Below are 23,827 nucleotides of genomic sequence, written 5' to 3' on the forward strand. Positions count from 1 at the left end.
ATATATCTGCTCAACCGGATTGCTGGTGAAATTGACCTCTTCAATATAAACTATACTATAGTTTATATTGAAGAGGTATACTATAGTTTATAGACATAGTTCTTCGCGAATCTCAAACGCGTACGAAGATTGAGATGCTTGTTTGTAAGCGCTGCCTTAAGTTTGATGAACACTGTTCTAGCCATCTCGATGCAGAACAGTGTTCGGTAATAATATACAAAAAAAATAACAACTTGGTGTTACAAATAACGACGTTACGATAAAGAGAATATAGAAAACACAAAAGTTCACCGATGTCTCTAATAATGTAAGTAGGATTTCCCTTTTAAATTGGACTGTAACCTATACATATACTTTAAATGTTGACACATAAGTAGGGTTGCCATACGTTCCGTATATACGGGACATGTTCCGTATTTCACTACTCGGTCCCGTATTACAATTTGTCCCGTTTTCTCCCTAAACTCTGCGTGAGATAATTGGCGCGGCAAGGATCTATACCACCAAAAGCCCTTAAAGATTTTTTTGACGATCCAATGAGTGAAGCTTATTTTTGCTTCTTGCATTCACAGCTCAATAAATTTGAATCTCAAATTAAAAAAATAGAAAAATCAAACATCACAGTCTTGGAAGTAAAGTCTTTATTAGAAGAGACAGACAACATATGATCGAGAGGAAAAAATCCAATTTTATTGGAATGACGACAAAAAAAATTTTGAATCTCTTAAAGCTTGATTCTGGAAACAGTGCCAAAGTGGAAACTTCCGAAAAACAGATTGTCGATTTCTTTAACACTGCTGTAGAATACATTGATAAGTGGTCCCAATCATTCAAAAAATTTAATGCTTTCGATTGGATGACTCTCAAGCAAGTTCCTGAATGGGGGGAAATAGAACGAACCGTTGAATATTTGCAAGTAAGGAACATCGATGTTGGAAACAATGAGCTTCTTTTCAACCAGTTCGTATATTTAAATAAAAATAATACCAACGAAAACTGGGAGACAACGCTGAAATTGAGTATGGAAGAGAAACGGCTGAAGTTTTTAGACATACCAAGCATATTGAACAGAAGTCATGTTTAATAAAACTGTGTAATTATATATTTGTCATTCCAGCCCACAATGCCAGTGTGGAGAGAATATTTTCCCTGATGTCAACACAATGATCGGATGAAAGAAATAAGCTGGCAGTTGAAACAGTTGAGGCAATTTTGGTTTGCCAGTATAATTTTAAAATGACTTCGCCCAACTTTATCATCATGTAAAAGAGGAAAACGATTTAATTAAAAAAGTTAAATCATCGTTAAAATACGATTGGGCTAAAAAAGACTATTTTTTTAAAATAAACTATTACCTACTTACTTTTCCATGTTGTATTTATGTAGCACTTAAATGTCCCGTATCAATGCTTGACAATTATGGCAACCCTACACATAAGACAGAAACGTTGATAGTTTAGAGCTAACGTAAGATTTATACAAATCTAAACATTAATTTATATATATAGAAAATTTTTACAAACTAAATATATAAGTATAATGTATTAAAATATATTATGAAAAAAATATCGAAACATTTTTTATAAATAAAAAATTCTTCTCAAATGAGAAATAAATTGATTTTCCAAAAATATTTTAGTTAATTAGGTTCTATTGTGATTTCGTATATTAATTAAACAACAGATACAGAATAACAATTATGTGAATATGTTTGTTAACTTTTGAACAAATATATATACATACATACATAAATCAACACTAAAGCTAATTTAAAAAGCAAATTCAATCAGCCGGTTATAATGTACAAGTGTCCGAAGCTGTTGTAATTTTAATGTATTAAATTTGTACGTTTCAGAGCAATGGATTACATAAATATAATTTTAACATATTTACAATAGCCGTATAATCACAATATTAATACGCCAAGAATGTTACATTGTATTTTAGTAAAACTAACTTGTCGTTTGGTTTCATGTACGATATGTGTGTAATATCTTAGGTTCATTTAAGAATGAATTACGGCCAATCTTCGTAAGTATCGTGGACCGTGTGCCACACGAGTCCAGAGCCAACGGGATGATGACCAGATGGCAATATCACATTGAAAAAGATCGATCTGCCTCCGACCAAACCCAAGAATACCCTCCAATTCTTCTTAGGACCAAAGTCAAAAGGATTCCTAAAAGCCTTACCCAACCTCCTCATTTCCGCTTGGTTTATATGAGACTCGACGCTCGTCTCACCCTTGGTTATGAGCTTACCATGCCAGACTACCAAAGTGCCCAACGACAAGAGCACAGCCACGTTTATAATCGCCATGTAGATCACGGCCCTCCTCATGGCAGGATCGGCGGCGATCTTCTGAGCAAACGTCAGTTTGGGAACGGGCAGCTTGTGCTCCCTCGGAAGTATGACATTATCGTATTCAGGAAATCCTAGCACTGGAATCAAAGCACCCGTGTTATTCATGTGAACGGGATGACCTATCAAATCGGGCTCGTTCTCCGACGGCACAGAAGTCTCATCTCCCACCCACAGCACGACGTATCCGATATCTATGCCCGCGATTATGATGAAAAACACTCCGATGACCATGTACACCATGTACAGGTAGAAATGACGACGGTTGAAATGTCCCACGCAGTTGTTCAGCCACGGACAGTGATGGTCCATGCACAGTACACACGTATTGCACACAGAACAGTGGTGACTCCGGGGCGGCTTCGGCGCGATGCACTTTCTGCATATGCTGACAGCTTCGACGATCAAAGACGCCTGTAAGAATGCACGATAGTATATTCGAGGATTCAAACGAACAAAACAATCGCTTCGCAAAATGGCAACGCACGCGCAACATGAAAATTTACCGCCGACGATGCGCAGTTAATGAAAATATGATACCTCGGGTGGATGACCGGGAGATGTTACGACAGCTTTATAATAATGGAAGATTATGTTGACGAGCAGCCAATGTCCGAAGATCATCAGAAATATGGTAACAGTCGGATTTCTCTCCCACCAATACGGAAGACCGAGCCAGTAAGCGATAAATACCACACTCGACGTCAACAGCGACACCATCAACACGAAAAACTGCATAGAAATGGTATACAATTAGCATGAAATAGATAATATATGTAAATATGTATGTCATAATCTTACTCATACCTTTCCTAAGGAGCCGGCGAAATTGTCGACGAACCAAAACACTGGTTCTAATAGAACGTCAGTGACGTAGTTGGCATTGACATGATGGTTGTAGGTCAAAGAGTTCATCGTCAGCGAAAATTCGGACCAGGCACGTTGAAATTTGTGCCTGCAACATACATAAATGCATATTACATATACATATAAATTAAACCAGTGTGAAGCTGAAAGTTTTCTCAGTTTTGAGTATATGTCCAATCAGGAAAGATTTGAATTAAATTGACCCATCAAACTGTTGCCTCAATTAATATGCTGACCAATGCCGATAGGCATTTTGCCAACAAGTCCATGAGTATGTAAAAAATAAGCCTAGTAGCATTGAAAAAAAAACGCATTGAACATGGGTCGTGTAATCCGTGTCCAATGTTTATAATGACTGGTTTACACCGGAATTTCTGAATTTATAACCATAGCAGAATTTCCCGATGGAAGCCCATAGCTGCTGATTATTTTAGATTGTGGCTTGACATTTAGATTGTGAGTTAATTACATTTTAACAACAATGAAGAAGATGGAACTAGTTTTGGAAAAATACATTCATTTATAGACTTCTTTTGTTTGTTTTATATTGTTTCAAGATATATTAGAGAGTCGAAACACACCTTTACAAATTTTGAAATCCTCGGCGGTAGTTATCTAAGGTTTGTTTGAATTAGCTACAATTTTTATACCTGCTTTCTATTGGATTTCTAAATAATTCTAGTTGGGAATGTTGGCGAAATTTTCAGCGTGGCGGGCTTTCAACGGAAAAGACGTCAGCACTCAAAGGGTTAATTGAAGAAGGATATTTTCCAATACATTCATACATGAAATCTTTGTCCTGTTCGGTGGTAAAATAAATATTATAAATAATTATAATCACCTGATAGTCCTCGGAAACATAAAAATCCTCCATCTTAGAGAGAATAATTTAACCATTTTGTTTCACTCCTTCAAATAGCAGCACAAGAAAACCTAAAACAGAAACAATAATTGGTATAATATATTATATTAGGCTGAACACATTCCTTTGTGACACAAACAGAACAGAGGGTTGAAAATAAAATGCAAAAAATCATTGCAAAGATAACTTTTTTTTTTAAATATATGAAATTTTAACTACCCGCGCAAAATCACAACACACAATATAGATTTTTCATTCCAAATTGACACTTTTTCATTTCAAATTGACCCTTTTTCATTTCTAATTGACCTTTTTTTTCATTTGACATTGAAAAGGGATCAATTTGAAATGAAAAAGGTTTAATTCAAAATTAAAAAGGGACAATTTGAAACGAAAAAGGGTCAATTTAAAATGAAAAATGGTCAATTTGGAATTGAAAAACCTGTATAAAAATGTGAATAAAACAAAAAGACTTATGATCGGCATATCTTATTTCAAATTGATTACATTTCGTTCATACGTTATATAAAAAAAAAATGAGTGGTAAAGTTGCTTTTGGCGCACTTTTTATTTCATAACAAGCACTTCTGCTAAGACCGGTGTGGATTAAGAGATAAAGATTCAATACATTTGTAGGTTATATTGTGTCTGTACCTGTAAATGACAGATGAGCTCTCCGGTATTGCTAAATAAAAGCGTCGTTGTGTCCATCATTATGAAATATCATCTGAAGTCATAAACAGTGTCATCTTCAATGCGAAAAACGGGATCGACCAAACAAAGATCGAGATTATCAGCCACTAGAGCAACTGTACTCTTAACAGGTGCACCAACTATTATACCCTGCTCAATAAATAAGAAGAGGTTAGTAAAAAAATGGCTCTTTTCAAAACAAAGGCTATGGAATATTCCGAAGAATTTAAATCCACTAATGTTTGGAAAATTACCGTATTTTTAAACGATGAAAAACGAGTACTCGGCAGCATTATTTTATCTATCGTGCTATTTTGATCACGGCAGTATGCCACGGCAGGGGCGTCATTTCAGCTTTTCCCAGTTCGGTGATTACTGGTCACAAAGTCACTAAAATCTCTATGGCTAAGTCCACACTACCGATATTTTTAATTTTCCATATCCAGTTCCCATATTGCAACCTGTGGTTGCTATTTAGGAACTGGTTATGGAAAAATTCGTAAATATCGGGTGTAGATATCGGTAGTGTGGACGTAGTCTATAACGGAACATCTGGCAGCCGAAAATTCTATCATACTAACGAGAACTTAAGTACCAAATATTGTGTATTCGCGATTTTCATGGCAAAAATTGTCTTTGTGACCATCGCAATGCGATGAATAGTCCAATTACCCTTTTCCCAGAGGGGGCAAAATTTTTGACCAGCAAGGAATAACTTTCTAGATGGGGGGGGGGGTGTTTTATTAAAAAAATGAATGTATGTATATTGTAGGAATATAGCACATCGCGTACTATCCCTTATCGATGTCAATACACTCAGTGGTGTCACCCTAATGGTTTCCACGGGTTTCCGGAAACCATGAAAAATGAAAAGTTTCTGGAAACCCGTTATTTAATCCAAATATTCATATAATTTTTGTCAAAAACTATACAACTCTTGAAAATTTAATGAACTTCCATGCTATAGAGGATGAACGAATGAGACGACTGGTTTGTTGATGCACGTGCTTTTACTATGAGAGCCAGAGACGGAGAGGTGATAGCGATTCGAACACGGCCGAGTTGGTCCCAACTCGCAGGATGGTAACTGAAACTCGACCATGTCGTAGAGCCGCCACATCACTCCCCCCCCCCTCCCCCCCAGCATCAGCGATACAAAAATTACAAAAAGAAAAAAAATATAGAAAAGGAAAAAAAATATTGTTACAAAAGGAAAGAGAAAAAAAATATTGTTGCCGTGGGCCATTCGCCGTGTGGTTTTGTAAAGCCCTGAATGGTCTGGCCATTCGAGGGCGATGACGCTGCGAGCAGGAAGGTGGGTCGTCCGGTGGTCGTGGTGATGTGATGCTGCGCCGGCGCCGCTCGTCCGAGCCTGATGTCGGTTGGTGGGGCGACGGGGGCGGCAGGGGCATCGATATGCTTGATGAGGGTACTCCGAGCTGGACCGTGAGTCGTTGTGGCTCGAGGAGGTGTTGTGGCATCTGTCGCCCGTCCCGGCGTGAGGACGCTAGTGGAGGCGGGCGGGGCCAGATGAGAAGAATGATGATGCTGCGATGGTGTGTATCCTGTGATGAATAGTCACCGGAGCCTGAGGGGGCCGTGTATTGTTCAAAGGTTGTAAATGCATTTTTAAAGGTTTGCCGAACAATGGATAGCACTGTGACTATCCTACCTCTAGTGATGAATGTTGTGGTGCTAGGTGGCCTGTTCTATGTTTACTGGATTGTGCATGACTCCGTCTCCAACTTTCAAGATCACCACCTCACTCGCTCCCCCATTTATATGCAGTGGCGACTCGTTCCTATACATTGCGGCGCTGACGTTGACGTCGTAGCTGGACTCGCTAGTTGTAGGTAGGTAGCCATTGTCTGCTCGGTTGTTGTTGTGCTGCGACAAAGGCGGGCGGATAGCTTACCCGTTCGGTGAACCTTTAACAATACATTTACAACAATTGAACAATACGCGGCACCCTCTGGGTCCGGGTTTTACTAATAATCGAGCAATAAAGATCCTCTTCCACCCAAACACAACCGTGTGTTTCTATAGACCGTGGGACACGATCAACATACCACTTAAATTCCCACGCTGCCTAAAATATGAATTTTAACTATTTCTTTTAATCTTTTTTTCAGTAATAGAAATAATAATCTTATTCATATTATTGGTTTCGTAGGATAATTGAGTTTTACAAATATCTTTCAAAGCAAGACAAACAACAAAACAAAATATATTTGGAAGTTAACATTCTTTTTCTGGGAATAATCGACGTGTTTATTTATACCTGACAGTGTTCTAAAGAATTTCAATATTCTATTTTTGTTGGTTTAGTATTTTAATTCAAGTTCATAATAACACATTAAACAACGTGGATAGTGGAAGCTGGATTCTGATACTGGGCTGGTCAATAAAACAGAAGGGAATTCTAGTTGTCCCACAAAAATGAATGTAGATTTATATACAGTTTTACCCTTGTTTCAAATAAGACTTTATTAAAACTAGAGGCCTGTATGAACATAATTATGCACTCGGTAAAATATCGCAATTCGGATCAATGGAATTAATAATTTAAAGTTAAATAAATTTTTTTGAAAAACAATTCATATTTTTGTGGACCAATCATGTGAACGGTGATATGCCGCGTCTCTTTCCACGATATACGATTCCAAGCGGAGAAAGAGGGGAAAAAAAACAATATTTGAAAATATATATATAGTATATATGTATATTTGACTTTTGTTAATTTTTATACATTTAATACTGCCTATGAATGTTAGATTCGGCAGTTACAATATATTCGTACATTTTTAATTCACCTTTATTTCATTTATCACTATACTCATCTATTACATCAATAACTTATTCAAACGAAAACGTATCAAGTCATTTTCATTCGAACAACTGAAATATAATATATTCAGTTTTTTAAACCGAGAACAATCAATTAACACTAAATCTCATTAAAATATATTTAACGCGCAGGAGCCATTCTAAAAATGTCCAGGGTTCATTTTTTCATTGTTAATTAGACATCAATAAAATTGTATTAATATTATAATTTCTTATTACATATATTCTGTGACTGGATCATGAAATTAAATATCAAACTACATATATATTATGTATAATACGATAATCTCTTAGTATTTACTGATACAATACTAGACATGGTCCTATATGTTTTTCAAAAATCTTTTTTATAAGACACTATGCAAAATTATTACATGCAATTTTTAAATCCTACAAAAATTGTCTATGAAAACTATATTTTATTACGGATTATAAACTGAGTATGTCTCTCATTACAAAAGATGCGGAAAAAGTCCTTTACAAATTATTTTTTAATACAACTAATTGCATATTTTTTGCTATTTTTAGATTATGTGCGAAGATTTATCTAAAATCTGAATTCTCTCTGCAGAAAAATATACCGAATTTGATGCGTTCTGATATCACGTAAAATTCCATGATTAAATAAAACGTTACATCGGTAAAATAAAAAATTGAATTCAAAAGGACTTTTTACCGTACATTAAATTTAGTATAGTATCTCGTTACATTATACATTATAAATATACATTAAAAAATAAACATAAATAATAATTAAATATACACGCATAGCAAAATAAAAATTTAATATACAAAATAAGAAAGATAAAATTCAACAAATTTTTTTTTTTTTTGGTTAAAAACTTACATCAATATTTCTATAACATGGTTATAATAGTACAATTGCCTTGTGTTAAAGATAAAAGTTTAATATATATTTTATATATATGTATGTATATATGAACTAAAATTTGACAGCGTCAAATTATGTATGTATAGATATTTGGTATTCAATTTCGAGCAAAACTTGACGAAAGATCATCGGTATTGATTTGTTATAGGAATCCCCAAACTGAATACTGGTAAAACAAAAACTCGGTATCGTAAATAGTACTCGTATTCGAATTTAATGATGCATCAGGTCTTCGTTAAATTTCTCCTTGACTAGATTGAACAGTTTATGAACATACATATATAATGAGTGTGAAAAAATTTAAAATACATAATACTTGAGAATGCTTTTTTCGTTAGCAAAACGACATTTTAATTTTTAAATGCATGTACATATAATAAATTCATCAAATACGATTAACCCTTTGCGTTCTGAATTAATATGAAAAAAAAAATCACGTGTAATTGAAGATTATAACTGGAAAAAAATAGAAATAAAATTAACAGACAGAATGGCAATTCGTTTCAGGTACACTGTGTCATAAACTTATTGAGGTGGCTATGGTGTTGTATTCACACTTTATACGCTATATAAAGTTACTATTGTCTATACTCACAGAACATAAAACTCACATCATCAAATAATCATATAACGAACCACTCAAATGATTGTTTTGTGCATTGAAATGTGGGGAATCGTTACATGTCAGTTGACAAATATTAGTTCAGTATCAAGAGTGCGAAAATAGATAGATTAGAAGACTCCAGCTTAGAAACGGTAGATTCGTCCATCGAACAGTTCATTCTTCACCTCTTGCACCTAATAAATGCATGTTTGGTTAATCGTATGGGCTTTTCCAGCAAAGGTGTGCCACCACTATGAAGATTAGACCACCTATATATATATGTATACATAATACATAAATACGGTATGGAAAAAATCATCCCATATTTTTAAATTTGCCCTAAAAACTGCTAGACTAAAAGCAGTACGAAAATAAAACAAATGAAACTAATTTAATTTTATAATCGACAATAAATACGCAACATTTCAAAAAAAATTACTATTCATTTGTTTGTGTTTTCTCATACAGTGTGTGTGTACCTTATTTTTACTAGACTTTTCTATGTTTTTCTCTTTATTATATTGTGTGACTATTCAATTGTTTAAAACATGGTATACATGTGTAATTCGTTATTTGTTTTGGGGAGTACAAATTTTGTAAAAAGTGGAGCGTTTTGATTGTATATATGCACATATATTATATACACAGGTGTCCTAAAAAAACTGTACAAAATTGATTGCTATGTTATGTTTATTTCCTTACATTTAATTCAAGTGTTACAATAAAGATAAAACCATGAAATTATTTTTATCATCTACAAATGTGATTAGAATAATCTTGATAAATCATCAGCTAGAAAAAAAGTGGAATTACTATGCTTTTACATATGTATATTTACCGGATCTAAAGAGTGTTGTTGTAATTATCGATAAAAGGTTTGATTAAACTTTCACACTTTGATAAAACCGTCAATGGTTTCCTTAACCGTAACACAATCGGACAATGCAATTTGTTTTTGTTTCATTTTTTGGACAACCTGCATACATATATGTTTGTCAGTCTCAAACCGGTCGACTATAAGAACTTTTATTTATTTCTAGTCATAGATGTTAACTCTTCTAGTGTTACTCTAGAAAGGAGATTAGTTTAGTAATTTAATTGTCATTGTTGGCCATCAATGTTTAAGAGATTACCAAAGAGCCAATGAGTTTGGACTAATTTCAAAAGATGGACGATATCAAGCGAAAGTCTCAAGGAGAATTGGAATGACAAAAATCACCAATGACTATCTGAAAAAAACCAGACAGTGAGACGTATGAACGTCTTCATCTTTTAGGATGAGGGAAATACTTCCCAAATCCTATCCTATGTATCTTGGACATACATAAAGAGTCTCGAGATGTTGAGGATAGCGGATGAAAAATCGAGCAAAAGGATGGTGTCTTGCAAGATGGACAAACCGAATTAGGGAATTAACTGCCTGTTTAAACGCTGCCACCAACTTGACTACAGGACTTTGAAAGATAGGGGGTGAATCATGATTCAAGTACCAAACATGACATGCGACCATGAACGTTCAGCACAGCAATATGAGAAGAAAAACAGTATATGTACATATATTGAGTTTCGTTCATATAAAGTTATTAACGAAACGCATCATATTCAATAATATAAAATTGTTTTCATAAAATATTCTATCAAGTCACAAACAAACGACAAACTGATCAACTTCTTAAAATAATAAAATGGTCAAATTATCAGCACACATCTGTCGTTGGTAAACAATACACAGAACATTAAAGAATTCATTACATCGAAAGCAACACAACTAATACTGCATCTGCAGCATTTCAATAACATTTTAAAGCAGTTCACGCGTTGATTTACTAAACGACAAAGCAGTGGTCATCAATCATTGGTGCTAAGATACAATGCATACTCAGATCTTATATACGTACAATAGAATATTTAAAAAAAAATGTAAATAGTGTGGGTGTCAAATGCCTCAAGTCTAAAACTGATTCTGAAGATATGTCAACTCATTCGAGCACTGAAAAAAATCAATTCAATTCGAATGTTGGTCAACCTCAAAATAACAAAAAAATATCGTCGATAAAAAGGAAGATATGTTATATAATGACTAAGATTTGTTTATGTTTAAAATAACAGACCACTAGCCGATTTCTAGTGTTGCATGATAAAAAATTTTCTTGTGTTGAATTTTCATCAATATCAACTCTCGATTGATAAAATAATCATTAATAATCTCGGTAAATATTCACGGTCATTTACACATTATAAAATCAATTTCACAATATATGTATTGAAAAACGTGTATATAGATCTAAATTCAGACTATAATTTCTAAATAATCAATACCTAGTATGTTTATAATAATCATAATTATATTATAGTTTGGTAAAGCTCGAATAGGGTGAAATATCCCAACAAAAAAAAACAAATAAAAGTAAACAAATGGAATTTATAAGTTTATAAATAGGAAAAAATAATAATTAATACGGAATGTCAAAAAAAAAATGAAAATAAAAATGGAAACTAGAAAATGTGAATGTTAAATTATATAATAAATATGCTCTCCTGATTTTGAAGGACAAAATCAGTGAAGCAATTAATGGGCGTAATAGCTTGTAAGGACATTTGACCAGAAGGTGGCCACACCAAATTCGGACCGATTACAACTGCTAAATTACTGCTCGTCATTTTGTTGAGATCACACCTGTCCATTACCTGTACAACAAACAAACAATATATCACACCAGCAACTTGCAAAATGGAAAGACGGAGATGAGAATCTCGTCCAACCGCAAAAAAATTTTACATTACAACGCGACTTACTTTCCATAAAAATTGCATGATATATTTCAGCAATTTATAATTGTCGATTGGTAACTTTTCTAAAATGAGGATTTTAACTTTTCGTGGTTTGTCCTCTTTAGGCCAAGCTGTAATTAGTCATTAAAAATTCAACATCAGACAAATTACATATGTAGGTGCTTCATATAAATACATAATGATTCAAAAAATACTCGCTTTGAAACTGCGTGATTTCTTCATACAATTCGAAGGTCATGATCGGCTCCTCCAGGTCCCTCAAGAACGTTTTTAACATTACTGCTGCCAAATGAGGATTGCCGTCAAAGTCAATCTCTTCGCCTATATTGCAATCGTTTTGAAATCGTTTCACCATAATGCCGCTGACCGACCTCCTGAAAATCCCTTCAGTTTCCAGGGCTAAACATGAAAAGATAATAAACACAAATAAAGTAAAAAGGGAAACGCTCTCACAATACGTAATTATACATACATAAACGCTGCAATTTGATTAAAAAATCTCACACTACAATAAATTCTTCATATAACATTCTGTCTCCAAAAACAGGTCTGGTAGATCATACATTACTGTTTTATTACATATGATAGAAATATATGATAAAGAGGTAGATGTGGGTTTTTGTTCATTTGAGGTGAATTTTTAACTTTGTTATTTTCAGGCACGATATGGGTAATGAGTGTAATTTCATCAAAATCATTAGGTTAAGTTAGAATCGCTTGTTTAATAGTATAAGAAATTCATCATATAAAAGCAACACATTTATGTATATCTAAAGATTTAATGAAGGGATTTAAATTCTCATCTAAAATAATTAATCTATAAAAAAAAACAATAGCAAACAGATCGCAAATCGCAAAATTAAAATTATAGATAAACTTCGACATACGCATAATGTGTTGACAATTGGCAGAAGTGTAAAATTAATGAAATTGTATGTATATTAGAAGGAAAAATAAAGTAAAAAAAATTACGTCTCTTGCAACATACCACGTTCTGCCCAAGCAACGATAAACACAAATGAAATGCGCAGAAAAAAAAGTCCCTTTTAAACACAAACACAGAAAAAATTATTGACATAAATTATTGTATATAATTAAGTTTCTTACCATCGGGTTGAGATAAATATTCGACACACTGTCTTACAATAGGAGGTATAGACTCGGACATTTTTGGGTTATTGTCTTTGATGAACTGCAACGAAACCCCAAACTGCTGAGTCGTCGGATATGTAACCTGAGGCTTTTTTTGATTGGTGAGTTTAGCGCTGTCCTGCGACGACAGTCCAAAAGCATTCTGCGCATTGGCAGTAGCCGCCGCCTTGCTGTTCTTGACGAGGAGATCGGCGTCATGTCTGACAAGTCCAACACAACAACGTTAAAAAAATTTAAAAAAACCAAGAAATCAAAACACCTCAACAGCAAATAACAAACAAATTACTTGAGAACGGCCTCCGGAATGCCTATTTTAAGCAGATTTAAATGTTGACCAAGCTCGTGCAGATAATTCACGTACATCATCTTCCTGCCGAATTTGACGCTGATAGCAGGCTTCAACATCTGCCACACTATCCTTATGAAGTTGGTGGGATGGACTAAATATAGAGCTTTCAAGTTCTTTTTATATTTCCGATCGAACGCTTTGTAAGCCTGCCACAGCCACGAAAATGACGGTTTATTTTTACTGGTCAGGCCATAATGGAAATAAACAACGCTATAATCCTGTTCCACATACTTGTCTAAGGTGAATATTAAATATCTACAAATAAATAAATAAAAAAGACACGTATAAAACAAAGCATTCATATGAAATTTAAGCAATTCAAAATGTTTCCGCACTTAAGGAGTACATCTGGCGGTAGTTCGGTATTATTTGGTAGTCTACAAGCCGACACTATAATGATACGACGGCCGATCGCATCGTCTCCGACGACTTCTACAAGCCGTTTCCTATCGAGCTCCGCAAAAGTATCACCGTCGGCAATACCCAAGCCATCGTTCAATCCGAATAGTCCGGGCACAGCCATGGAGTCTGCCTCGTCTCCGACCTGAAATCAAATTCAAAATTACAATAAAATGGAACACACTTAAAAAAGAAAGATAAAATGCGACAAAATAAAAACCTGAGTGTAGACTTGGGGCGCTTGAGCTAGTTCTTCTTCGAAGTTTTCTTCGATAGTTCCATCGCTAACGGGACTTTCCATATCTAATATCCCTCCGATGGGTTCGCGAATATCCGTCGGTATGACGACTGCAAATTCGGAACGTGACAATCAATCGAATTTCAGAACTGAACTGTACAATCTACAACGAATCAAAAGGCTTACCATTATCTGTGTTTAACAATTCCGAATCGTCGAATTCTAAATTCGGCTCGTAGTCGTGGTTATCAGACAAACTCGGATATGGATCGTCAGGGTCCACATAAGAGTCCCGGGACAGTGCTGCAAAAAAATAAATAAACAGTAAATAATCTTTGCCTGAAGAAAAAGATCTTCGATCGATGTGTTTTGTGTGGATGTGAAACTTGGACATTGAACGCCAAATAAGCATGGAACATTGTATACTTGGCATAACGAGGAAAGACAGGAAACGGAACACGTGGGTGAGAAGTATAACAAAGTTTGTGGATATAGTGGAGATTAAAATGGCAATGGGCGGGCCGGGCCATGTGGCTAAAAGAAAGGACGAAAAATGGACAATAGAAGTGCTAGAATGATACCCGAGAGAATGCAAACGGGTAATAAGAAGACCGCAGGTAAGACGGGTAGGCGAAATTTGGAAAATGTGTGGGGTGAGATAGGTGAAAGTTGCGCAAAACAGACGAGTGGAAGCGTGTTGGAGAGGCCTTCATCCAGCAGTGGATGGTGAATGGCTGTAGACGATAATGAATCTTTCACTTATCATATACTGTAGCATACGGTTATTTCTATTAGCGAAAATCCATACAACAGTTTATTTTATAGAACAGGATCAATAGTACAACCAATTTATTATAGATACAAAGATAAAAGTTTGATAAGAAACTAGGTATACTAATTTGTGAACAGCACATAAGATATTAAATATAAGCATCGGTACAGATAAAAAAAAACAACCGTATAGTATATATGTTTCAGTATTACAAAGATTACGTAATAAATCATTTAATATTTTATTACAGGGTGTAAAGAAAAGATCGATAGAGTTGCGAGTGTTGAATATGTTGGTTCCGTCTGACAAAACTACACACATGCAATCAAGTGACTCATTCTTACAAAAATTTAGACACAGTGAACAGTCCATTAGCACGGTCAATTATAACAAAAGTGGTGAGATGCCGTTTGTTGATATTGAAGAAAAGGAATTTTGTCATTTAAATGGTATGTATGTCGAAGAAGTGCACACAATTATCGAAGTTCGACATCAATACAAAACTATTGAAATAAACTATTAAATCACCCGCGTATTAGCCGACAACTAGGAGAGTTGAAACGTGAATGAATTTAAAACAGGGTACTGTCGAAGTTTATATATGATTTAAAATAGAAACGAAGTAGTGCAGTATTTCATGTCGAGTGCACTTATTTATACAAAATTTACGCGTGTGGCGCATTTTTCTGGTTTTAGAATAGGTTGTGTATACAAATCGAGCGGGAATGTATGCGAATGTGTAAATTTGTACCTAAATAGAGAGGCGTATTTGAAGCGGAAATGGATTGCAGGCTCGTGTTTCATGAAATATATAGAAATCCATCAAAATATATGTATAATACAAAATATATAGAAGTCAACGTGATTAATCACTATTTATACTTTTAGTAAGTGTCTTCTTCTTCTTGTTAATGCCTTGTCCGCATCCGGACGTTGGCGACCACCTCGTCGATTATTTGAATATATCCGCATCGGTCTTCAGCGGCTCGGAACACCTCTTCGGCGCTCATATCGGTCCACATGCGCATGTTTCGAAGCCAAGATAACTTTTTCCTGCCAATCCATTTTTTTCCTTCTATTTTCCCCATGGTTATCAAACGGAGAAATTCGTATTTTGGACCCCGTATCATGTGTCCGAGGTACTCCATCTTTCTCCGCTTGATGACAGAAACAAGTTCCCTGCCTCTCCCCATCATGCCGAGGACAGCTTCGTTTGATATCTTTTTGGTCCACGGAATCTTCAGCATACGCCTATAGACCCACATCTCAAAAGCTTCAATGCGGCTGATCATCTTGGTTTTCAGAGTCCACGTCTCACATCCGTGTAGTAATACTGTCCAGACGTAGCTCTTCGCGAATCTCAACCGCGTATGAAGATTGAGATGCTTGTTTGTAAGGGCCGCCTTCATTTTTACAAATGCTGTTCTAGCCATCTCGATGCGGATTTTTAGATCTTCATCTGGGTCCATCTCTTCATTCAGCCAGGTACCCAGGTATTTGAATCTTTTTACTCTTTCTATCACCTCTCCATCCAAGGTTAGATTCCCGGTGTCTGTTTGCATTCTATCTACTATCATAAATTTTGTTTTCTTTAGATTTATGCGCAGACCTCTTCGATTGCTTTCTTGATGTACACGGTCTAGAGATCTTTGCAGGTCTGCTAAATTTTCAGCGACTAGTGCCGTGTCATCAGCATATCTTATAGTAAGTGTCTACATATTATGTAATCGATCTATCTAATCTAATCTAAGTGTTAATAAGGACTTTAAAGAAATTATTTATTTTATTTTAAATAGATATACCAGGAAGGCTTGACAGATAGACCCCAATGCACCTTCCTAGATAATTAATCACAAACATTGCAGCATTTTTATAACATAAATCGACTGAAGAACACGAAATCAACAAATAATTAATTAATTAATCCATTGAGACATCTATGGATTTAGATTTGTGCATAAATATTTACATACATATTTAAATCAAATTCAAATATTTGTGACAACAGGTAGGATGATTTTCACCAATTTGAGGAACCGTTTAAACAATTAAAATCAGATAAATTGACAAACTCTGATAAGAAACGATCGACTCGGAGTCACAAATATCCAAACCTAACCAGCAGTATTAAAGATTAGCATGGGATCGAGCCCAGTAATCTCTCGGTGCTAAAAATAAACGCAACCAACGAGCCATACTAATGGATGAATTACATATCTATATATTTATAAAAATCAATGTTTGTCTGTCACGTATGCGTTCCTATGCTATTCAACCGATTGCGATGAAACTTACTTGAGTTATTGTGTGTATGCCCGCGATGGTTTCCGTAAAAAATCGCCCAAAAACGGGAACGGGAAAACAGGAATGAGTGGCATTGCAACACAATAATTTTAAAATGTGTTCGCGTCGCCACCTGTGTTGTTAGGGTAAAATAAGCAATCAATTTAACAATTTCAAATGTGTTCGCCGCCTGCGTTTTTCCGACAAATTATCATTACTTTAAAATTTAATTTGATTATTAAGTATTAATTTGAAACTGAAACATTTACATTTACATCGAGAAGCACGAACCAAAACGCTGGATAGGTCATATTACCACGACTTTAACTCGGGAATGGGAACTGCATGCGTTATTGTGGCATTGCAACGCATGCTGGGTTCAGCTAGTATTATAATAAAAAGCAACGAGAGGGGAAAAAGCTAATTAGGCCCCTATTTTTGTGACCACAGCACCAATGAGTAGCCGCCCTTCAGTCAAAAGGCACAGAATTTTTTTTTCCCCAAAGCTCAGAATTCCTCTCAGCAACCCTATGTATATTATAGTGATACTGATTTTATAAGAGAAATCTTAAACTTGATTCTATATTGCATATAAGATGAACATGTAGATTCAGTAGCGTTAAGTCATAATAAAAGTGTAGCTCTTTTTTTTGTTTTATTATACATAGTGTTGCGTAGGGGTAGGTTCAGGATCCAAATGAAAGACCAAAGTCGCTTCACAGCATTTGTTCAACGATTCAAGAGGTCCCCCCGTAACCACCACTCACTCCAAAATACTTGATCTACGGTGTGCGCTTCTATAAAGGACAAGTTGCCCAGCATAGCATCCCCGATCCGTTGGCGTGTCTATTTTATAGACACGTAGGTCTACCTCACGGGACCGAAAGTGAAAAGGTCGAAAAAGTAAATATCGGAAGGCAAAGATCGAAAATCGAAAGATCAAAAAAAAAGGGTCCATGGTAAACGGTACTATGTATATATAATATATATCAGTGGCATGCGGTGAAATTATCTCTCTTTTTGTCATACAGCCTTGTTTAATGTGCGCGCGCAGAATACGGGAGGAATAGCCTGTACCTCTTGTTCCTGTTGTATCCTGCTCGCGCAAATTAAGTGAGGATGTACGACGGGGGGGAGAGAGACTTTTACCGCACGTTACTGATATATATATATATATATATATATATATATATATATATATATATATATATATATATATATATATATACTAACCGTTTTTCATATGTATGCATGGTAAACGAACATTTTCGACTTTTTAACATTCGGTACGGTGACGGTCACCCGTCTCCCTGGACTCGCCCCGTTCTGTGAGAACCCCAGCGTATCCTTTGTTCGGGCAATTACTAAGTCTCGTTATCCTGATCCGGAGTTTCTAATAGTTCACCCACGAATGCACTTAGATAGTTGATGTTACATTAGTATCGATTCTTTCGTTTCAATCATTAAAACATTTTAGCTCAATATTCAGGAATACGCTTAGTAATAATACAGACAATAATATTTATAATTTGCGTTTAAAAGCGAGGTATTCAGAACAATAACACCCGTAAGAGAAGGAATGGAACAAAACGAGAAACAAGTAGATGTCTGAAAATAAGTCAAACTCTTATACATAGAAGTGCACAGTTTGAATCGAATGATATACTAGCCTCTGAGTGAGTATATTTCAAGTTAGATCAACATTTTTAAATCGAAATACATACATATAACGTGCAAATAATTCCATGTGATAATAAATATTTTACACATTTGATCTGCAATATAATAATCATGAGGAAAAAGCCACAATCGTTTTGGAATATGCTCACACTACATAACGAGCTCACTATCTTACTGTACCGTACAAATTTCGAGAGACTTAATTATTCATAAATGTGAAAAATTCCAATCAATAAATGAACAACAATTACATATAAAAAAACACCATTCACAGATTAGCTATCGTTCAGAAATATTATACATGTGATTTGAAAGCGATTTTTTTCAACAAAACCAATTAACATCTCATATTACAACGAATTGTATTTTGCGGTGATAAATTTCCCAACAAATATATGACGATGAACATACAAATGACAAATTTACACAGCCAAATGATTTCACGAGGAATGTATGTATGTATATATTTAAGCCAGGAAATCGAGACATTCCAAAGCCTACCAAAAACTGAAATTGCGAGCAACTTCATTGTTATAAATTGCCAGTATAACGAAATTAGACTGCATTAACCTTGATTCAAAATACTTACAATCCATCATAGAGAAGTAGGCACATGCATATATCACCATCATTACATATATAAAGCCATTCATCATCGACTACTGGATGATGACCTCCTCAAAACGCTTCCGTTTGCACGCATATTTCCAATTTCAAATATTATATACATTGAAGTTTACTTTCAAATCAAAACTTACGCAATAATCAATGTGGTCGATTTTAATTTGTGAGTTAGTTCCGAGGATGCAGGTTGTTTTCAAATACCTTCGGAGTGCTCATACAAGATGTCACACATACGGTGAGCTGATGTAATTCATTAATATTTGTATTTTATTTATTTATGAATACATAAAACTAATGATCAGTCTAACAAAGATATGGAAAAACCGTTATATATTTTAAATCCGTCTGGTGCAATCGCCGGTGATCCCAATCATATTGTATTGAGACGATACACGGACGCTTAAGAGAGAAAGGGAAATGTTAGATGCCTTCGAAATGTGGTGCTGTGCATTATATGGACCACAAGATATAACCAAAGAGTTGTCAGTTTCAGATAGGAAGAAAAAGGATGATTTCCAACTTTGGCCGTGTTGCCAAGATGTGGAGAGTCTGGAGCAGTACCGGCTCAGAGTGGGTGCAGAGATTAGTCAGGCTGTAGTAGCTCGTTAACCAAACCGGTGATCGAATGAAAACAAAAATAGCATGCATGTGTTATACTGGGAGGCTGCAGCCCGCAACCCATGTGGACGACAAAAATAGCATGCATTTGTACTGTAATTGGAGTCCCGCAGCTCATATGGACGAGCCGCCACTGGTCTGGAGGATATGGAAGTCACCGTAACACTATAAGACAGTCAGATCAAATTGAACAACTGATGGGATCGTCCCTAAGCGCTGCTTCAACTTGAAGTTAAACTAAAACTGTACCTAAACTTGACACAGGAACAGGAGGAGTGGAGGGATTCCTGATGATGGAAATGACCACAGCGCTCAGCATTGAGCAAACAAGGAAAAAGAAGACTTATCTAATCATCAGTGCTGATGTACCTGTAAGGATGTAATCCTTATCCTTGTCCCAGTTGTATTAATTTTCTTTTTTACAAAAAGAAAATAAAACAACATATCATAAACCAAAAGCTACTCCATTCTTTTAGCTTACATCCACTGATATTCTAGTGTGATATTATAATAATTGTATTTGAAGAAATTATGTAAGCTTGTTATATTCTTTATACATAAATATATATTTATTTATTTTATTTTTACATATATACCAGGAAGACCTTCCAGGTAAATCCAAATGCGCCTTCCTGGCCAATTACAATTACAAATGCAGCATTTTTATTACATGTCGTTGAATTACGAGACAATGAAAAACTCGCAAATTAACGAGACATCTATGAATTGTACATACATTTTATTGTACATCAATCATACTTCAAAAGTGGTGACATAGTAGGTAGGAAGGATTTGTAGCCAATTTTTTTTCCGGGAACCGTTTCAACAATGAAATCAGAGAAAATTGGCAAACTCTGATAGCAAACGATCAACCTGGAGTCACAAATCCAGGTCTGACCAACAGCATACTCTGAAAAATTCATTTTCATTCTAGGCCCGGGCCCAGGGATCGAACCCGGCGCCTCTCGACGCAGAAGCTAAACGACCAAGCTATGCTGCTGGCTATATTACATATAACTCACTTTCCCATCAATAATGCGTTTCAGTATTCGCAAGTATTGTTTTGAGACTATGTACGTTCACGGTCTCCGTGATGGGCCGGAATGTGAAATGCCGAAAAACGCAAATATCGGAAGGCAAAGATCGAAAATCGAATGATTTTAAGTCGAAAGATTAAAAAAAAAGGGTGCATGGTAAACGGTACATACTCACTTAATTTGCGCGAGCAGGATACAACAGGAACAAGAGGAACGGGTTTTTCCTCCCGTATTCTGCGCACGCATATTAATACGGGAGGAAAAGCCTGTTCCTCTTGTTCCTGGTGTACCCAGCTAGCGCAAATTAAGTGGGTATGTACGTGAGTATGTACCGTTTACCATGCACCCTTTTTTTTATCTTTCGACTTAAGATCTTTCGATTTTCTATCTTTGCCTTCCGATATTTGCGTTTTCCGATATTTCACATTCCGGCCCGTCACAGAGACCGTGAACGTACATAGTCTATAAAACAATACTTGCGAATGCCGAAACTCATTATTGATGGGAAAGTGAGTTATATATAATATAGCCAGCAGCATAGCTTGGTCGTTAAGCTTCTGCTTAGCGTCGAGAGGCGCCGGGTTCGATCCCTGGTCCGGGCCTCGAATGAAAATGAATTTTTCAGAGTATGCTGTTGGTCAGACCTGGATTTGTGACTCCAGGTTGATCGTTTCCTATCAGAGTTTGCCAATTTTCTCTGATTTCATTGTTGAAACGGTTCCCGGAAAAAAAATTGGCTAAAAATCCTTCATTCCGGCCCATGAGGTAGACCCATACGTTCTATAACCAGCAGCTAGTGGTTAGAATATGTTGCTTTCGAGCAGAGTAGTCACGGGTTCGAGTCCCACCGGTTGCTTCTGGCCTTGGTTTGTGACTTTAAGTCGATCAGAGTTTGCCAATTTTTTTCTGATTGTCATTGAAACAGTTCCTGCTAAATTGGCATCTCTCTTGCAAATCTCGAGTCATTCAGCGTATAGTAAAAATCTACATACATTTATCTACGGATGATAAAATAATAAAATGTGAGCTTGGCAATATCAAGCAAATTTCAAGATTTGCCGCAATTCTCAAAAAGACACAGAAACAGTGCGTTTCAAATCTGCATACATTGGGTATCGATGATTCACCCTTTTAGTTGGTAGTTCAATATTCATATACGTATATTGGCGAGTAAAATGGTGAATGTTCGTTTAAACGCGAAATCAGAGTCGGAGTCGCTCGAATTTTTAACGACTCCGACTCCACAGCTTCGGTTGGTTCTGTCGAGCGGAACTGGTTATATATTTTTGACGTTGTTTTGACACGAGCGTCAACAGGGGTATTACACAGTGGGTAGCTGGAGGGGGGTGGTGGTGATTGGGGGAGGGGGGATTGAACGAATAAAAAAGTGGTGTTTTACTGAAGTTTTGGCGGGCGTCCATGATCAGAGTCAACGATCAGGCTCGACGATGGGGGCTCATGGCGGAGACACCGGGGGCACAGGACCTCTCGCGCTCGCTGCGCAACTCACACGTAGCCACACCTCAGTACGCGGCCCGGACTAGCACACCCACACTACCAACCCACACCACTCTCGTGCATGTACAAGCCGCTCGTTTGTTGACACGCTACGTGTGTGTGCGCGCGCGCTTGTGTGCGTTCTGTCATGAAACACGTCAATAGACGACATGGCGGTGTTCGCGAACCAAAAACTACGCCGAGTTGCAAATACGATATTTGTCTCGTTCCCTCGCCGTTTAAAATTCGGCTTCTAAATAATTACAAACAGGTATGGCTTGCGACTTAACAGGCGGGGTAAAAACAGGCGGAGCACGAGGAGAAAATACCTACATTTATATCCCCCTATAATTATTAATTTATTAATTTATAGTTTTGGACAATTGTGGCATTATAAGACGAACGTAATGCGTCACAATAGCCTATATTTGAAAAAGAGAAGAACAAAAGTAAAATAGAATAAAATGCATAAAATAAAAAAAAAGCAAGAGCAGAAAAACATGATGGAAAAAAATCAAATAAAAGAATAAATAAAATCCTCAAGTACTATTCTTAGTTTCACATTGAATATAAAGTGAGTATAATATTTATTTATACATTAGTTTGGACCATTGGCTACGTCCACACTACCGATATTTATGAATTTTTCCATATCCAGTTCCCATATTGCAACCTGTGTGGCTGCTATTTAGGAACTGGTTAAGGAAAAATTCATAAATATTCATAGATATCGGTAGTGTAATCGTAGCCATTGGCTGCGTCCACACTACCGATATCTACACCCGATATTTATGAATTTTTCCATAACCAGTTCCTAAATAGCAGCCACACAGGTTGCAATATGGGAACTGGATATGGAAAATTCGAAAATATCGACGTAGCCATTGGTAGGGTTAATACTAGCGGTATCTACCGCGGTATTTGATAGATCTATCAAATACCGCAGATCGTACGCATGAGTAATAGCGTTCGAACACGCGGTATTTGATAGATCTATCAAATACCGCGGTAGATACCGCTAGTGTGAACGCTACCAATGTGGCAATACAGAGAGAACCAAATGCGCCACAATGGTCTCCATAATAAAATAAGAGAGGAAAATAAAAATCATAATAATAATAGTAATAATTCATAGATTGAAAGGAAATAAAAGGTAAAAATACTATAAAACAAAGGAAAAATATGTAATAATATACGTAAGGAAAAAAAATCACAGCGAGGCCCAAATGGAAGATAGATACATGTATATACAAAATACA

The 23,827-nt window shown here is 35.9% G+C and overlaps 3 protein-coding genes across 3 annotated transcripts; 1 reads left to right on the plus strand and 2 right to left on the minus strand.

The window, feature by feature from the left end:
- Positions 1 to 1,532: 1,532 nt before the first annotated feature.
- Positions 1,533 to 4,918, minus strand: LOC143922545 (palmitoyltransferase ZDHHC16A). The gene is made up of 5 exons (XM_077445815.1): positions 4,745 to 4,918; positions 4,070 to 4,161; positions 3,169 to 3,316; positions 2,902 to 3,093; positions 1,533 to 2,775 (listed from the first exon to the last, which is right to left on the minus strand). The coding sequence occupies exons 2-5, from the start codon at positions 4,123 to 4,125 to the stop codon at positions 2,017 to 2,019; spliced, it is 1,155 nt and encodes a 384-aa protein (XP_077301941.1). The 5' UTR covers positions 4,126 to 4,161; positions 4,745 to 4,918; the 3' UTR covers positions 1,533 to 2,016.
- Positions 4,919 to 5,751: 833 nt separating this feature from the next.
- On the plus strand, positions 5,752 to 6,701 carry LOC143922546 (uncharacterized). Its single transcript, XM_077445816.1, has 2 exons — positions 5,752 to 6,350; positions 6,462 to 6,701. The coding sequence occupies exons 1-2, from the start codon at positions 6,128 to 6,130 to the stop codon at positions 6,638 to 6,640; spliced, it is 402 nt and encodes a 133-aa protein (XP_077301942.1). The 5' UTR covers positions 5,752 to 6,127; the 3' UTR covers positions 6,641 to 6,701.
- An 894-nt stretch (positions 6,702 to 7,595) lies between these two features.
- On the minus strand, positions 7,596 to 22,708 carry LOC143922991 (rho GTPase-activating protein 1-like). Its single transcript, XM_077446468.1, has 9 exons — positions 22,471 to 22,708; positions 14,244 to 14,360; positions 14,040 to 14,167; positions 13,756 to 13,964; positions 13,358 to 13,675; positions 13,027 to 13,271; positions 12,118 to 12,318; positions 11,923 to 12,029; positions 7,596 to 11,814 (listed from the first exon to the last, which is right to left on the minus strand). The coding sequence occupies exons 1-9, from the start codon at positions 22,490 to 22,492 to the stop codon at positions 11,644 to 11,646; spliced, it is 1,518 nt and encodes a 505-aa protein (XP_077302594.1). The 5' UTR covers positions 22,493 to 22,708; the 3' UTR covers positions 7,596 to 11,643.
- Between the last annotated feature and the right edge of the window lie 1,119 nt (positions 22,709 to 23,827).

The sequence above is a fragment of the Arctopsyche grandis genome, chromosome 2 (assembly GCF_051622035.1).
Source record: "Arctopsyche grandis isolate Sample6627 chromosome 2, ASM5162203v2, whole genome shotgun sequence".
NCBI lineage: Eukaryota > Metazoa > Arthropoda > Insecta > Trichoptera > Hydropsychidae > Arctopsyche > Arctopsyche grandis.

What these genes read in the sequence shown, in the direction of transcription:
- LOC143922991 (XM_077446468.1), bottom strand. Translation starts at nt 22,492, where the DNA reads ATGGACGCCCGCCAAAACTTCA. An exon ending in ATTGTTAAACACAGATAATG is followed by an intron (nt 14,168 to 14,243) that starts GTAAGCCTTTTG and finishes CCGAATTTGCAG; the next exon opens with TCGTCATACCGACGGATATT. An exon ending in CGCCCCAAGTCTACACTCAG is followed by an intron (nt 13,965 to 14,039) that starts GTTTTTATTTTG and finishes ATTTGATTTCAG; the next exon opens with GTCGGAGACGAGGCAGACTC.
- LOC143922546 (XM_077445816.1), top strand. Translation starts at nt 6,128, where the DNA reads ATGCTGCGCCGGCGCCGCTCGTCCGAGCCTGATGTCGGTTGGTGGGGC. An exon ending in GCTGCGATGGTGTGTATCCT is followed by an intron (nt 6,351 to 6,461) that starts GTGATGAATAGT and finishes TCCTACCTCTAG; the next exon opens with TGATGAATGTTGTGGTGCTA.
- LOC143922545 (XM_077445815.1), bottom strand. Translation starts at nt 4,125, where the DNA reads ATGGTTAAATTATTCTCTCTAAGATGGAGGATTTTTATGTTTCCGAGG. An exon ending in ATGTTTCCGAGGACTATCAG is followed by an intron (nt 3,317 to 4,069) that starts GTGATTATAATT and finishes TGTATGTTGCAG; the next exon opens with GCACAAATTTCAACGTGCCT. An exon ending in TCGCCGGCTCCTTAGGAAAG is followed by an intron (nt 3,094 to 3,168) that starts GTATGAGTAAGA and finishes ATTTCTATGCAG; the next exon opens with TTTTTCGTGTTGATGGTGTC.